This window comes from Neodiprion fabricii, chromosome 2 (assembly GCF_021155785.1).
Source record: "Neodiprion fabricii isolate iyNeoFabr1 chromosome 2, iyNeoFabr1.1, whole genome shotgun sequence".
Taxonomy (NCBI): domain Eukaryota; kingdom Metazoa; phylum Arthropoda; class Insecta; order Hymenoptera; family Diprionidae; genus Neodiprion; species Neodiprion fabricii.
This window is the reverse complement of record NC_060240.1, coordinates 11,876,277-11,893,911: the sequence shown is the minus strand read 5'-3', so window position 1 is coordinate 11,893,911 and position 17,635 is coordinate 11,876,277. Positions and strand designations below refer to the sequence as shown.

General features: G+C 39.4%; 1 protein-coding gene and 1 long non-coding RNA gene across 4 annotated transcripts in view; one reads left to right on the top strand and one right to left on the bottom strand.

Annotated features, from left to right (window-relative positions):
• LOC124176501 (zinc finger protein 395) overlaps nucleotides 1-17,635 on the top strand; it is an 82,944-nt gene that overhangs the window by 30,967 nt on the left and 34,342 nt on the right. For both annotated transcript variants that reach the window (XM_046557875.1, XM_046557877.1), the window contains exon 3: nucleotides 14,598-14,812. In XM_046557875.1, the coding sequence (XP_046413831.1) occupies nucleotides 14,598-14,812 (215 nt within the window). The remainder of the gene's footprint in view (nucleotides 1-14,597; nucleotides 14,813-17,635) is intronic.
• LOC124176505 lies at nucleotides 12,205-14,105 on the bottom strand. Of its 2 annotated transcripts, none has more exons than XR_006869397.1 (3): nucleotides 12,789-14,105; nucleotides 12,623-12,716; nucleotides 12,205-12,530 (listed from the first exon to the last, which is right to left on the bottom strand). It is a non-coding gene; the product is annotated as an uncharacterized LOC124176505 (long non-coding RNA). The 2 variants fall into 2 exon arrangements; XR_006869396.1 differs by having other exon boundaries at nucleotides 12,623-13,503; nucleotides 13,611-14,105.

Sequence of the window (17,635 nt, the reverse complement as noted above, 5' to 3'; positions counted from 1 at the left end):
AGTCGAGATCCGTGATCTCAAACCTCTTGTAGTCAGTCAGTCACTCAGTTAGTCAGTCTGAGGTTCCTTTAAAGCTGTCGACTTCTTTGACCTGGTCCTTTTAACCGTCTATAAAGTAGTCTAGACGCATGTCTGCGCCCTAGCTAAACCCGCCCCCCTCTTTCCTCCCCGTCTCGTCGTCTAGTTCCATTTTATTTATGAAGGTCCTTTCACACGAAATCTTATCATACCCATGTTCAAGGTAAAGGACGTTCCACCGTTCAGGCACAGAATAATTATCGTTTTTATTAACCCGCAGGATCAATGACGTCTCGGAAATTTCACCCGAAAAACCTGAAACTCTCAATTTTATATATTATTGCATGCTGAAAACGTGCAGGCTAACCTCTAAAAATTTTACACTTTAGTGAAAAGTTCAATTTTTGTGACCGAGCCGTAGAATCGTTGCTAGATCATACGTTATAGATCTATATGCGGAACATATTCATATACCTATATTCCACATTTTCATTCCGATGTTGTATCAGTTCTTTTCCAGCAAAACGGAACAGCTGAGTCTTCGCAAGTTTTTACGATCCAACGACTTTCTCTTTGCCTAATCCTGATCAGCTGACGTTGTTATGGTTTCACCGGTTGTATAGGGTGTTCCATGTTAAGTAGAATTGTCAAATATCTCAGGAGCAATAATTGGGGTCACGGGGAAATTCTTTAGTTGAAAGTTTGAGAGCTTTGAGAGAGACATCAAATGGTACTGTCCACAATCTCTTCAGTGATTTCGGTAAGGAGAGATCGAGGTTACCATAGAATTCCTTTATCAGAAACCCATAGATTTTAGTAATCAATGTCATAGATGGTCTTCCGATGAATCCAAACAAAAAATAGATTCTTTGATCAATTTCTAAAATTCAGGAGTCACGGCACGTTTAAGGTCGCTCAATTGCGAACAGCCGTATTTCTTCGGTTCTAACCGTTTTGGAAAATACGTCCTTGCTTGTTCATTAATGCTGATGAAATTGTGAAATAAAATTCGGCAAACTGAATTATTTGATCAAATAACTGCTGTAAGAATTTTTTTTCTGTGATTTATTACGGGTTTGTTGAGTTCTCAAATCTAGAGATCCTATAACCTACCTATGATGGAAAAATTGCTTTCAATTTTGCATATCTCCGTCATAAATTCGGTCGCCTAATAATTTGTTGTGAAATTTGAATCTTTCCATAATTTTTAACACACCGTTAGTTTGTCAACAAATTTTGTCTGCTGAAAATATGTTTGATTTGCTAATGAAGGCTTTCAACAGTGTTAAGAATTTGATTTTGTCAACTTTTTTCTCTTATCTATAGGTCGATAACATAATCTGAAACTCGTCATAACTGAAAGGATCATGATTCAATTCTTATGTACTAAAATATTAATTTCTTCTGTCGTAACGGATGTTATGGACTGAACTACCTTAAATCAGATCTCATAACGCCCTATTGCGTAGGATCCGTTACATCGTCGGCTGGCGAAGGGCCAACTGGTACTACAGAATGGCTTGCCGGAAATACCTCTCTACAGTGTTTTCATATATGATCTGCACAATCACGAATGCAGCCAAGGCCAGCACAGGGCGTTTCGTTAACGCTACACGTGTCGAGGCATACGCATAGGCACATTCTTGCCGGCAAGAGGATGTTTTACTATGGCCAATTCAAGTCACTATGTCGCTAAAACAGATTCTCAAACATGCTGCTAGATCGCACTTCATATTTGATAATATTTCGACAAGAGTCTGGGAATCTAAGGACTTGGATTGAATTGAAGGAATTTCGAGTTACTTGGTTAGTCGAAACGCATCAGTGAAATTCAAATGACTGTGAGTAACTGCACTTGAATTCAACTGATTTTAATTTACTTAATAAGTGAGTTCGTGAACGGGATGGTATCGAGTGGCTTCAAGTTTCTTCGTGAAGTCAGAAGACATCGTTCCAATTCAAACAATTTCTAGTGAGTTTTTGTGACTTGAAAAAACTTGGGTTACATTTAAGCAATTCCATGGAGTCAGAAGACTAATTGAATTCAAATAACTCCAAGTCACTTGACGAGATCAAAATGGAAACCTTGATCAAATACAAATTGGGGTTCGTGATATTGCGGCATTGCAGAAGGCGAGAACACAAAACGCGTTCGTAAAAGGGAAAGGGCTTCGCGGAAGTATAGGTATTGCGTCAGATCCATTAACTGGTGGTCCTTGGTTCGAGAGTGAGATCAATCATCCTTAAGCGAAGGTATGAATATGATGGTAAGACCACAGGTCAAGTTCAGCAGCTATAATCGAAAAATGTACTGCTTTCAGCCATAAAGAAGCTCGCTTATGAAATTTTGAGGAATACTCTGATTGCCAGAAATCAATCATTCGATGTAGAATAACCGACCTTCGAGAATATTCCTCAGCTCTTTCTACCCATTTTTTACTTAGCATATTAGCGTGAGTAAACTCTAATCGCTGACATATAAATATGTTAACAGCGCGCGTACCGAAATGAATTTCTCTCTGCATTATGCGCCCATCATCGTTTCCTATACCAGAGAATGCAAATTGAACTTGCGTGACGTAATCATAGGCCAGAGCTTACCTTGAGGTGCAAGGTTAGACGGTGACCGCGACAGCTAAACTCGTGCATATGTATATGTACGCTTATACATGGAAATGTACGAAGCCTTAGATTGATTTTGACACATTCAAGGTCACTGATGGCATCCGTTTCCCATGTCGAGCAAGTGGTAGCAGACTACACCAGTGACCTTGAATGTGTCAATATTATTCTAAGGGTCTGTACATGTATAAACCGGTTATTTGGGTTCTAATTTCCATGTCGGGTCTGAAAATTAGTCTCTTTTACACCGCACTGGTCATACGTCTCTTAAATTATACCTTATGGACGTTTTCGTTTATCGACTCTGTGCTCGGTGAACTCATATTATTCGATTTTTTGTAAGTTTCTCTTAAAAAAACGTGATAGCAAGATACGGCAGGTAATTTTATTATCACCGAAATCCTTGATAATGCAATATCGGGTCACATTGGACGATTATCTGATACCTTTAGTTTGTAAATTAAACAAATGTCATGGCAATTTCTTGGCGTGTGGCTTAATTCGAATGAAATGAATTGTGTGTTTTATTTACAGTCCATTTATGGTCGAAGCCAATCGATTAGTCCCGTCCAAGTATCATGAAGCTTCAATATATAGACAAATTCACACACAAATATATCTAAGTCAAGAGTTTTTGGTGCCGCCACAGTGACTCGGTATGGAAAATAGTGAATTCAAAACAGAAAAACCTTTGTGTTCCACATTTAATCCATCCCAACCGATTTCCAAGGCATTCCGGGCTGCCGCTCATCTTCTTTTTATCATTTCTAGCCCCTCTTTAGAAACTCTCTTCCAAGATCACTGTAAATAACGTAGTATCACGATAACGTTGACTTATATAACATAATGTTCCTTCCTTCCCTTGCACGTGTTTACAAATTTCACAAATGTCATTAGCTTTCTAAAGTCCACCTGACGCTGCTCACAGTCGGTATATACATACATATGTGTTTCAGTAAACTAGATCATCGTCCATTGTCATCTAAGTACCGAGCGTATCAACTGTCAAAATAACACTGCTCTACACATTTTTGTGGCTGATATTATTTGGCATTAATGATTCGACGACGCACACCTGTAGAAAACTTTCGATAAAAACTAATGAAATGTTGATATTAGTTTGTTTACAACTATTCTTTTTAAACCTACCGTGTGGGGGTGACAACGAGAGAAAGAAATAACGAGATAGAAGGCGAACTGGGTCGTACAAATAAAAGCATCGTCTGGTGGCACGCGCACACTTAAAGTTCACTGCACCTCATAACCTGGTTCTATACATCGTATCTAAATACTTTCGTCTTCATCAAATTACGCTATTGGTGCGATTCGTCATCCAGTGCTGCCTGCACTTCGATTTCTTCGTGAGATTCTCTACTGGAAAGTCAAGATGCTCTCGATTCAAATTTATTCCTTTGTCATGTTCATTATACTACTTCAAGTCAATTGTCAACTTTATTTCCACTCAAGTTCAGTTGTCGAACCTCAGATAAAATTGTATTGCATTTACGAAGGTGTTATGTAGTTTAGCGAATATTTGAATAATTTTGTGTTAATTTGGAGCTTTTTCGTTAACTTCGGGAACGCGACTAACGTATTTCCTCAACACCCAGATAGCAAGTAAGGTTCTACCGCAAATTTCGGAACGCAATTTGGGATCTTCGACTGTTTCGTCGAAAGATGTGAGGCTTGGACATTATGTTCGTAGGTAACCGACCATCATGAATATGCTTGCAATTCTCTCGTGGACGTCCCCATCGCTCGACCTTGTGGGCTACGTAAAAGATGACGAAGACGCGCTGCCGTCTAGAATCCAAACTATTGCGTAGCCTAGAACTTTTAGTACCTCTAATAATAACCTACCCATCCGCGCTCTGATTCGCACGAACAATAGACGACAGCAGTGACAAACCTGGGTTGTAGGGTAGGTAGGCAGGCAAAACTGATTTCGATGCACAACAGTTAATCGTCGTAATCACTTACCTCTTTGGACCATCCATCCACGCCTCTAACGACGACGACGTCTACTTTCATGCAGCTTGTTCTTTCATCGTCCCAATGGTTAAACGTTGAAAGCCAACCTGAACTGCTCAATTTTTATTCCATCCGAAATTCATCATAACTTTTCGTCACTTTCAAGCCCAAGAACATTGAGGTGGTTAAAGTAGTCAAACTGTGTTTCCGTACAACAACCAAATGCGGTTTTGGATTTTTCTCCGTGAAGGCTACATCAACTTTACACCTAGAATTTATTGAGGTCAGTCTAATATCGATTCGAGTGAATTCTTCGTATGTTTTATGGAGTATGTATGTTTTACATGGGAAATCGTTTCTATCCACGTTCTTCTGGTTCATGTACACATTCATCTCTATTCTCTTCTTAATTTTGAAGAGATGTCTCGTTGTACTAGTCTTCATCTCGATAAATTGGGTCACCCAAATCTGAGCTCCCATAATTTGGTGAAAAAAAATACTGGATCACTTACCGAGAAGGCATTGGAGAAGCAGTATTATGCTGTGTTCGAACAGTCATCATTAATTGGTCTATGACATTCGGAAGCGAAGTTATCGACTGTTTTGCATGGCAAAACATAGTTTTAGTGCAACATTTTACCCTATCTCAATTTCAACGCATCGTAGCTCCGTTAAAAACGTTCTCAAGATTTTCAAATAATTCGCCACTTTGTTCGTCGTTAACCTTGTCGAAGGCCACCTCTTGTGCTATGATTACTCATAATTACTCTAATTTTCGATGGATTTCAATATTTCGAAAACTATTCTATGCAGGAAATCTTAAAGCATGCTGCGAATTGTTTGAATTTTCTTGACAGAAATACAGTGCGCTAAAGTTGAGTTATGGGCAAAAATTGCGTTGATACTACGTTTCCAAAGGAAAGCCAGCCGAGATAACGCTGCTTCGAAATTACGTAAGAGAATGAACGAGAATTTCTCGGAAGTAGAAAACTCCAACGTTTTTTAACGCTAACGTCGTTATAAATGCTGTAGCATTTCTTTCCTCCTTAAGTTACCGGCCTTCAAATCCAGGTCCCCAATTAATTGGGACAAACAGTTGCGGTGATTCTTCTTCAGCACTTGAAATAAATGCCAATCCTGAATGAAAATTTACATTCGCTTCTCTCTCCGCGCAGTCTCATCGTCATCACAATGGAATTACGATCGACAGCGTTTTTCGAATAACCTAATTAGAAACTCCAGTATTTGGAAAGCATCGAGGGGTTAATTCTGGCCTGCCCGTCGCATCCTCCGCTTCTGCGGCATCGGAGAGCCTCGGATACCGTACAAATATATTATATCGAAAATTCACGTTGGGTCGGGTTGCGTAATGTAACTTGGTCGATTCGCGGCAAGCCGCGCTGGGTCCGCTGGCTCACAGAGAATTGGGTCAATCAATACGAACTCGGTGGGTATATGGGTCAGGTGCATCACGCTATGTAAAACCCAAGTCTGCGCACAATGCATACCGGTCGACTGTACATTGTTTTATCTCTGCCGCCCTTATCGGTTCTCTATCACAACTCGATTGATCCGATTCTAGCACTTACTCTTTCATTAATTGTAAGTGGAAGATTTTGTATCTGCGTTACATGCACTAAATAACAAAAAAAAAAAAAAAAAATCGAATTTACACACGGAGAGGAGAAATAGAACAGATTTTACTCAAAACTGCAAGAAAAGAGGAACACATCAGGATTTTTGGTTAAAAATATCCATGTCAACTATATTTCTTACTATATATGTAGCAGATTTTACTCTGCACACAGTGATTTTTACTGATTCTACAGTAAATTCTGCACGTTACGCAGTATATTTTATCAAAAAACCTGATGTGTCACTTTTTTCCTGCAGTTTTGAGTAAAATCTGCTGTTTTATTATCTTCGTGCAGGGTGTGCAATTTATATAAATTACCTGATACGGTGTTGTGAATTTTTTATCAGATAGTTGCACTAATGCCCAATAAAATCTTACAGTTCCAGAATTTTTGAAAAAATTATTACTCTTACAATAAAATATACACTGAGCATAAAGCGGAAACACGTGTATTTTAATACGAGGAAATCCAACGTGGTACGGGCTGGGGTTGGAGTTGAGATAAAAATCTGAAAAAATTAGGGAATTGGTTTTGAATTATTTGGACCCGAATTTGGAAAAAATTCGCCCGAGCCCTAAATAAGGATCACTCTAATATATTATAGCTATGAAAGTCGCCTGTTTCATAAATGAGCTGAAGATAAAGGTTAGGTACTTTGCTGCACGGAACAGTTTACTTATCTTTACAACCGCACAAGTCATTTCAGTTTATAATTTTTTATCTTCTTTTTCTCTTTGCAAAAAATCGGAAGTAATTGTTCAATTTTACCAATCGACAACGGCCGAATCTTGGATATAATGTCAGATTCTTCTGCAATATATTGTACATCGGACCGATTGAAATTGGCGACCTGTACAGGGTGAGTCACCTCGTGTATCGAGAATGGGAGGAGTTTAGATCGCGCCAAGTTCGCCCCTTCGACCAAACAGAGAAGCTATGGGATTCCTCCAACTCAATACCACTCTGCATGCATGCCTTCACTTTTAATACGTATGTAATACGACGCTAAGAATCGTCTGTGCGACTTCGAGTCAACTAGGCCCCTCCTATTTTTAACACATCAACCGACTCACCCTGTATAGATTAGCTTTAAAGGGATGTGAGACGTTCCTATCTTACCGATAGGTTCAATCAATCGTATTCCATAAAATAATACACTACATACTTTCATCTCATCTTGATTGTTGAAGTCTCCGAAAGCTTCTGTGATTGTCGATCAGAAGAGTTTGGGTTATCGACGACAGAGGGCAAAATATACGGGGTCCTGCAACTGTAAACAATAGCGTGCGATAACCATAACCTCAAAGCGAGTGATAATGGGATGCAAATGTACTTATAGTACTTCCATCAATTTTCAGAACTTGACGAAGATAAACCCCATAATTTTCATAGTTTCAAGAGCTAGGTTTTATTTCTGACTAGTAAAAAAATATACAAAAAAAATACGATTTGCCGACTTGGAGGAAAAGTATCACGCCACCGGATCATGGATTATAAAGGGAAAACTCTTGGAGTGTTTCTCCATATTCAAAATACCGAGCTTCTGATGTGTAGCTTCGCTCGATTCACTAAAGATAAGGCTGTCGAAAATATGTATCTAGTTACTCAATTATTACGCTCTTGAAAAATATGTCCGTTTACACTTGAATTTACGAGGACAATGAAATCCATAATTGGACCGAGAAATCTATTCCAGAAGTTTGAGTAGAATCCATTATTCGGAGGCTTGGGACTTTCCTTGCGAGTCGGTAAAACAGGAAAGCCCCCCCCCCAACCTTTATCGATCCGATCAGCGTACCTAATCTCGAAACTCTGGGGAACGGCGGGGGCGATGTCGGTGGCGGTCGGGGGCGGTCGGGGGAGGGGGGCACGCCAAGATCGCGGCGTCTTCGAAGGACGCGTCATTGATCGAATAACTTCGTTTTATCCGTGTTACGCCGTGTAGGGTGCACTGTGCAACCCTGTTCTATGTCCGTGGGGGTGTCGTGCCTGGCGGGGTTGGCGCGCGAATTTGGGTCGCTCGATACAGCGCGACTCGACTGCCATCGGATAAATAGGTCAGGTATGCTACAACCATGGATGTGGTGGAAGGCTGCCACCCCCCCCTCCCCCCCCCCCCCCCCCCGCTGCGCTACTTGTTGAAGAGCTAGCTCATGCCTGCCGGAGGGTTGCTGCAGGATTGCCACAGGGTCAGGAGGAGGAATAAAACCGGGAAACCGGGTCACGCTCGTTTGCCGAATCGACGGCAAGCGAGCTCCTAATTGCACGAGAAAAGTGTAAAGGTTTGTTTCAGTGAGGTTGAAGTTGGCAGTTTCGAAGCGTAAACAAGTCGTTGAAAGAAATTCGAACATCACTGAATTTTTTTTTGGGGAAATTCAGGTTAATTCATTCTCAGAGAAACTGATTCCTCCTAAATTAATATGTGTTATTCGTACGTTATTACGGTTTGATGGATTTCAAACAGTTCTTGCAAGTATCGAAATAAACAATTCTCTTGAAAATTTATTATTGCGAAGTACAACCTCATTCGTTTCATCAGCCTCGTTAGAAGACTAACTGGAATTTCATCGAGTTCAATTGTTGAGCTATTTCGTTATTGAAGAGAACAGTCGTGTGACCTTTAGAAGTAGCAATTTCCGAAAAATATTTCACTTTATTATCGGACAATCGCACTCAGGTGTCCCCCCCCCCCCCCCCCCCAGCAATCCGATGTATACTTACTATCGACCAAATTAATTAGACCACTTGCACTGAAGAAAAATATCGTAGAAATTGACCGCGATCTTCATTTAAGATTAAGATGACCTATTGAAATTTCATTATAACCATAAAAATGGTTGAAACGACGAATCAAAGTTGTAGACCTGCATATTTCAAACTTATCCGCCCCGAGTTATAGGAACGAGAGTGCAATCTGCACAATTTTTTTTTTTTTCATACCATTTTATCGATAAATGAAAATCTTCCAGGTAACTGGAATAGAGAACAATCGATACTTGTATCTACCGTGAATCAGTCTCAAGTTTGTCCAAATTAATCAAGGGGATGGGTGTGGCTTGCGGCAAATTCGAATTGAGGATGAATCGACTGGACTGTCTGAATCAAAAGTTGGATAAAGAAAAAAAAAAAATCATATAAAAATTCTCCAGCAACGTAATTTGTGCCAATAACGACAGATATGAATGAAATATCATTCCTAGTATTATATGTTATAAAAATTGGTCTGAGCAAATTTGACTAACGCAAGTTTAAGTTATCAATTTATAAGATCTCAATTTGAGAACAGGTTTTATAATTAGAACCTTCAAAATGATTAAACTGTGATGCTTTTGATCATATTCGAATATTTTGGGTTCATTTTTCTCACTGACCAGATGCCTGTAAATTATCTGAAAAGCATGCAAGAAATCTTACATTATAGTGCAAGTACGATTCTTGACAAATATCTGTTGTACTATTATGTACTCTACTCACAAATTGTTTGTTCAGGTGCTTTCTGTGGTGAACAAAATCATAAGCTCAGAAATAAAGCCGGATTGAAAATACCAGAGTTCAATCATTTTGAACGATCTAATTAACGATCCTTTCTCATATTGTTCACATGTTAGCTTGTATCATTCGAATTTGTTTAGAATTACTTCTTTCACGTAGGATGAATGTCGTTTCTTTCGTGTTCGACGTCATCGACGGGAATAAAATTGCCGAAAATTTTATTCAAACAATTTTCACCCTTTTTCTAACTTTTGATTCGGACGGTCCGGCCGATTCATCGTTGTTAATCAGCGTCCGGCTCTTACCAAAGGTCCGAGTCGTCCTCCTCGCCTTCACCGGGAAGTAACCAGAAACTAGGCCGCTCGATGACGACGTGGGGTGACGGCTGGCCGGGGCGAACCCGGTAAATAGGTCAGATCGGCACCGACGTCCCGGACAACCAGAGGGATAATCGAAACTGGGTCATGCCCTGGGTGGAGAAGAAGTAGGTCGAGACTTTGGCGCTCGATTCGCCGCCCTAAGGACGCCATCTTTGACCCCAAGGCAGCGTGACACGGTTCCGAAACTGGGGCCAGTAGTGCAACAGCCTTGTATTACCCGATTGTTAAAATTCGAATCGATCAGCCTCAATCCAGCCAAATCAACTCACCGATCTGCGTCTTAATCGGTTGAGAAGTTCCCGATTCGTTGTCTGAAAAAAATCTGTTTCATGCATCCGGATTTGAGTAAAAAAAAGAAAACTGATCGCTCGGATTTACCGCAATCGAGAGAGTGTTGCGCACAGTGGCGTGCGTGCGTGTTGAAATTTATCGAGGAATAAAATTATACTTTCGAAATACTTTTAACACAGCTACGTCGTACACAGCTTTCCTGCACACGAATTTATTCGGGGAGGGGCGGGGGGGGGGATGGGGGGGGGGGGAGGCAAACCAGCTCTTTCTCTCTCCTCTTTACAACATTTCACGTCACTTTTATCCCGTTACAAACTGGAAAGAGAGAATCCTCTGGAAATTGCCATTCATCCACTTGTATTCAACTGCGTATACAAATCTTTTTCTTATTTTTTTCTTCATCTTATTCCTTTATATATTCTCATGTACGTTCTGCGATCTGTCGTTTTCAATCATGCAGATAGTATCTTTTTTTTGGGGGGGGGGGGGGGGGGGGGGCAATTCAACCGCGATTTATAACTGTATTTGTAATCAATGTAATATAATCGACGCTTCCGGATCGGAGTGTAAAAATTATGATTTTTTTTTTCTTTCGACAGCGGCAAGTCTTGAGTTTTCGGTTAATAACGGGTCATTATGAATCTCCGTCTTAGTGACCGAGTATGTTTAGCCAGCCGAACGGATGATGCTATTCCATAAGTTATTATAAATTGAATGAATATTTTAACGGTTGTTTTGGTTCCGCGAGTTTCGGATCGTTCTAGGTATGTGTATTGTACAGTATAGATACAGAGTTACACCTGCAGCGGATTTCAATATCGTATATGAAATTCCCCTCGATGTTGAGCTTCGTAATTACGTTTCTCACGCTTTTTTTTTTTTTTTTTTGGGCTTCCAAAGAGTGAACATAATATATAAAGTACACTTCAAAATATACGTAATATTATTACATTAGAAATAAAAATAAATTTCGGTAAAGCAGATTTAAAAATGAATCAATTTTTTTCAATGCAAACTCAATTTGTTGAGATTTTTGAGGTCAATAAATCATTGAAAGTAAATTGAACTTGAAAGTTATATTACACACTGTTAAAAACCAAGATTTTTTTTACGTCATACTACAATGGTTTTCGTAGTACAGATTGTCGATTATATAGTTGAGAAATATTCAGCTATAGATTTCTATTTCTTGGACTTGCACATTACAGTAAATTTTGAGGTATGATCATTTTTTATCTGCAGTTAATGGGAAAATCTCGTACATCACGTTTATTATTATCGTGAATTTTTACTCTGCTACAGAGCATTAAGCGCAACGAGAATCGCCGAAGCGCCGCACCAAAGCCTTTCCATTCCCGTAATGCCTTCATGTGTAAGCTGTCTTAATTCCTGTGAAGTGTAAAAAATTTCTAACCCGATGCGATTTAATATATTTATCAGAATTGTAGTAGTGCCTTAAAACATAGTTTTAAAAAAATTTGCCTCAGCAATGCCGTGCTATCACAAAAAGTAAATAAATAACGAACACGAAAAAAAATATCGTCCGGAGCAGGCACCACATTTGTAGTCAAAGTTGGACAGAATACAATTAGCTGTATTCTATGCCATCGCAATTTCAGTATATAATGTAAGTAACCACAATTGTAATATCTATATTACTGCAGTTTTTTAGTATGCTACTACAATTGTGGTAGCATAAACTACAATTGACAGCAGTTACGCAGCCCCGCCATCGATATCTTTTTTTCTTAACAAAAGCAATGAAAACACTTGACTAGTCAATTTGTATTTCTTTATTGTTACTTATTTTTATTCATTGAACAGCTAGTTTACTGCAGCTACGTGAGTCTTATTGCTTGCGTTTCGTTAATCAGCCACAACTTTCACTTGGCACTGGATTTTATTTATCTCTGTATACCCATACCATAGTAGTTATTGCAGGATCGCAGGTACAAAACTTCAGCATTCTGCGTGATGAGATCAGTTGAACAAGTGCAGGATATTAATACAGATATTGTACCAATTCACCCTCACAAGGAATCTCCGTAGGTAGACATCGACTAATTGTCGAGATTCTAGCGTGAACCAGATCCGATAGTGAGTCGTTGTGAAACAGTATCTAAGTTTACAACAGCGAAGAAGACACGTACAGTGGCTAAGAAGTAAAAATGAAACTGTTGATCTGGATAACTATCGTAGGTTTATGTTTACCTGTAATGCAAGTTGATCGTTGTATTATGGTTACAGGCCTGAGCATTACACGAACACCGACGCACGGTGAGTGCTGCCTTTCACTCGCGATCACCTGGCGCAAAGCACCGTGTATTATAATATCATATTCGCAATAGCGGTAAAACCTGTATCAACTTGTAATGACCTTGATCGATTCTCCCGCGTTCGCAAAACAACCGGTGATGATAAACTTGTCCGTCATCGTCGTAAAAAGAGATCTTTTTTACCCGGTGAATATTCTCAGTCGAAATCGTAGAAACGACTTATACATAGATTCGCGCTAGTCAAAATTTCATTCTTGAAATACCCGCCGTTGAAACTCTGACGAATCCGATGCCTAGAATTTTTTTGTCCAGAAACTTTTCGTCTAACCGGGTATCGCATTTAATTATCAATATGGTTTTTCATAATAGATTTCACTGTTTATTGACGCAATGTCATAAAACGAAAGTGCAACAGCTCGTACAATGTCCTCCGTGCTATGATAATGAGAAAATTGACGACCTTAAGCGATCAGCTGATTAGCTGATGCGACGCCGTATTGCCCCAACCTCGCCCACATCAAGAATCGCTAATGCTGCGCTCCGTAGCATCTAAAAGCCCACTTTCCCCGGCATATGTGTGCGTATAAAGGAAGATCAGCAGCGTAGGACGTCGTTTAGTGCGTATACCTACACCAGCATCAGCCTCGTTACCCGAGGAAATTCCTGACCTCTTTTCTCAACAGCTTCTTCGTCATGATTCCTTGTTATTCTTAGATACCGACATTTCCGCTTCTTCTTCTTCGAATTTTTCCTTAGCAATCCCTTTCTGAAAGCTGTTAAATCCCCGTGACGGTGTATATTGCGAAGTAAATAACCCTACGCGAACAAATAGGGAAAATAAATAGACGAGGAAAGATGGATAGAAAAGAAATCATGCTGGTATATAATTCGTTCGGACCACCTGCACCATGCAAAGCACTTACAGACTGTATGCGAGTCTTTTGCACGGTGCGGTTTGACCAGCGGGTAGGGTGCCCGCCCAGATGTCCGGTAAAACGGGTATATTTTCGTCACCGCTAACTGCACGAGTGGCAAAAGTCCCGATGAGAAGTCAAGCGCGGATTTGCGGCTGGCTCACAGCCGCGTTTTCTTCAGTCCAGGTGTAGTAGAGCACCAACAGCAGCAAATCACGATTATGCGGCGGTGGTAAAGTGTTGCGAAATTCTTCGTGGTCGAACGGTCAGCTAGTCGACGCTTACACGGGAGTCCTTATAATCTATCCTTGTCGGAAAATTAGCCGATAAGCGATCTCGCTGCACGTTGAGACGGCGCGTGGAAAAATGTGGAAATATGGTACACCACAGGCACCAACTTGCTTTCCCCTTGTTAGACGCAATTGATACTGTATTCATAATTGCACTACTTCGCAATTTTTATACGTGATGAATAATCATGTACGTACGCTACAGGCATTGTATAAATAATTAACGTGAGACGCCATCTAGTGGCAGGAAATATTTATCACTTGCACACAGTGGTATCTAATTTTTTAACCATTTCTTTTCCTTATTGTTTTTTTTTTCGGTGCGGTTAAACTGCAGGAATATGACGTCACTATGGGCGATTTACCGATCGTTTTAGCCTTGGTCTTAACTAAATTACACGAATATAAAGGGACAGAAAATTTTGCGCAAACTGGTAAATAACACCTGGTTGGTATCTGCCGCTGTTTTGGATCACAATACTGCTTATAATTAGTATCGGTTCGATTGATCTCAACTAGTCGAATTAGGGTGATACCTCAAAGTGCTAAACAAGTACCCAAGGTGGATTATATGACATTGGTATAATCGATAAAATCCCTAGGGCATAAAAAGATGATTGTTAACTGACTCGTTACACAGGCTTAATTCTTTTCATTATTTACTCGAAGATAACGACGCATCATTTCCTCTTCTTGTGTGTTATAGGTCGCGGAAGAGAAGGCCGAGCTCCGGCAATGACTCTGAGAGATCCTACGGAGGCGGTGAGAGGCCGTTACACGGATGTGGACGCGAAGGATGCCGGACAAACGAGAGGGGCGATTGCATGGACGAGTGTACCGCAGCCCTTGTTCTTATGTCGCTTTCTTGTTCACCTCACAGCCCTCACAACCCTCTGCCGTTACACTGCCAGCACAACTACGGTCGGTACACATTCATGTCGCTAATTATTTATCTCATATCCTTTGCCTCGTCCTTTATTGAAAGTGGTTACGAAAAAAATGAACCTCAATAATATTACCGAGTGTTCCATTTTTAAGAGTAATGCTAATTTCTGATAATGGTGGTTTATACTTTTATTTCTCCGAACGGTAAAATCATTCGAAGCTTGTCTGGTCACTAATAAAAGATCGGGAAATTGATGAATGGATAAAAAAAATTTTTAAAAATGTGTGACTGAGCTGTATATTAACTTGCGTGCAGTAACCTCAGAATTAATGAAAATCAGCTCCTCGTTTATATCGATTGTACAAACTTTTCTTAACGATCATAGAGGTGTAATCATCAATTCTGTAACTCGCCAAAGTTTGAAGAAATATCGTTACTCAGAAAAAGAAACAGTGAGATGCGATCCGCTGAATTTATCCGTACGAATGGAAGATTTATCATTCTTTTATTAAACTTACATTTTGGCTGCACTGCAATTTTGAATACACGCATGTCTCTCAGAAAACCACATAAACGTAGTGATCGTGATCTGGTATAGCATCAACTTGAAACAATGACTACGCAGTTAATCTTTTCTTCACCTGATTGTACGAAATTTGCGGTAAACAATTAATAAAAATAAATAAATAAACGTGTAAAGTTACATTTTCGAATGCATGTAATGTATATAAATACTCTGGTTGTGCGTGCTAGTTATGAACAGTTTGCAGCAACTTTCGATCTCGCTAATAGCATGTATCACAGGTTAGTCACATCGATGTGCAAGTTAAACGAATACCTGTGAGAACGATCACTCAACTTATCGCACATATGAGAACGCCAAATCTACGCTCGCATAAATAGAAAATACAGAATTTAGGTATTTAGATCTAGTTCCACATGTATTCGCCAAATTTTTTCTTCATACCACGGTTAAATCCACTGGCGAATTATTGAAAAGAGGCGGAAAAATTTTTTATTCGCAACGTATCGCATCTACCAATTTCAATTCGGTACAACTAACATAGAATGCTCCATAGGCGATGCTGATATTTTTATCAAACAGTGGCATTGGTGCTCACTAATTTCTCACAATTACAGATTTCTCTACAACTAGTTATCCCTGCGATAAAAGGTGTAATGAAATAAAAATAAAAACGTATGATTTCGAAACTACACATACACACGCACACCCTGCGTGATGGTTCATGATCGAGATACAGAACTGCACTTTGCAAGACATTTTTGTGTATACATTGTGAACTGATTCAGGGGGCGGGCTGGTCAAATTCTGACAAAGCTTATTCTAAGAACCACTACAAATTGTATACAGATATTATTGGCGTATAGGTTAGGGCAATATGGCGTCAGACGGGGCAATCAGCTGATAGTTTCAAGTCAATTTAAAGAATATGAACGCACAAAGAACATCGAGCAGGCTGTAAAACTTTCATTTACCGGCATTGAATCGATGTAGAGTCAAATATAAGATAAAAACCACTGTTATAATTAAATATGACCCAGTTTGCGTTGGAAATTTATTTCACGAAATGGCAATTGTTCAGGGTATTAAAATCCCAGCGCCAATGTTGAAGTTTGAATGTGAGCTCTCTTGGAGAAACTCGTCCTATAACAGTATAGAATTCTGCGGAGTTTTCACGCCGACCAGGGAAAAAAAAATTATATGGCGAGAAATTTCTCTGAGTATATATGTCCTGTATAAGTATATACACTCACATAATAATAAGATCTGATGCCGTTATAAACGTCGAAAGGCACGCGTGTAGTACGAATCGAAGCGTGACTACTCGGCGACTGGATGTATTCTGTGTTCTGAGATAGCCTAACGGTATACACATACTTATACACGCACCTATTATATACGCTTCGTCGTTATATACATCCGTGGAAGTACGTGCGATGAACTTACGTGTGTAATCTGTGTGCCAGGAATCGAAACGAAACGTTCTCAGCATACCTAAAATTTACAGGGCTGAGATATGTCAGTGGTAGCCAAGGTTCTGTGAAAAGGAAATACCCTTTGAATACAATATCGTATACTTCATTTGATTAGGAACTCATTATACAAAGTAATTCATTTGTACGATTATAGGAGAAAACGAAACTTGTCAATATCTTCCAAATTCTTCTTAACACTATCGTATCAATACATCTGAGAGCCTGTGTTTGAAATCCTACGACTCGCTGGGAATAATGATTATACAACGTTGACTGAGCAAGCGTTGGGAAGATTTGAGTTTTCTGCATTCAAACAGCCCTCGTTTATTGTTTTACGTAATTTGGAAGCAGGGCTATTGGTTGTTTTACCTTAGTAAACGTAGTCTTACAATTAGTACAATTTTTTTTACCCCAACTCAACTTCAACACGCATCAGTTTTGAAAAATTCCTTTTGATTTCTAGGCAATCTTTGAGTTTTTCTGCATATGATATTTTTTTAAAATTAATACTAATCGAGAATTATGGTAGCTATAAGTCAATTTGTTGATCTTTAGATGGGTCCAAGACAAACCCGATTCCAATTTTTCATAAATTTTCGTATGCAAGAAATGTCAGAGATTGTTTGTAAATCGTATCACAGTACATTATGTCACAAGGGAATAAAGTCGGAGATTTCACCCAAGCGTATAGTCGATTTTTATTCCTGTTTTACATGTAGGACTTTATTTTCGACTCAACTCTGGCCACATTATTGACTTGAAAATATGGTCTCGATTTATCCTTCTCAATATCGAGTGTAAAATTGAGAAAGTAGATTATTGATGAAAAAATTCGTTTTCAAAAATGCATACAATTAGTA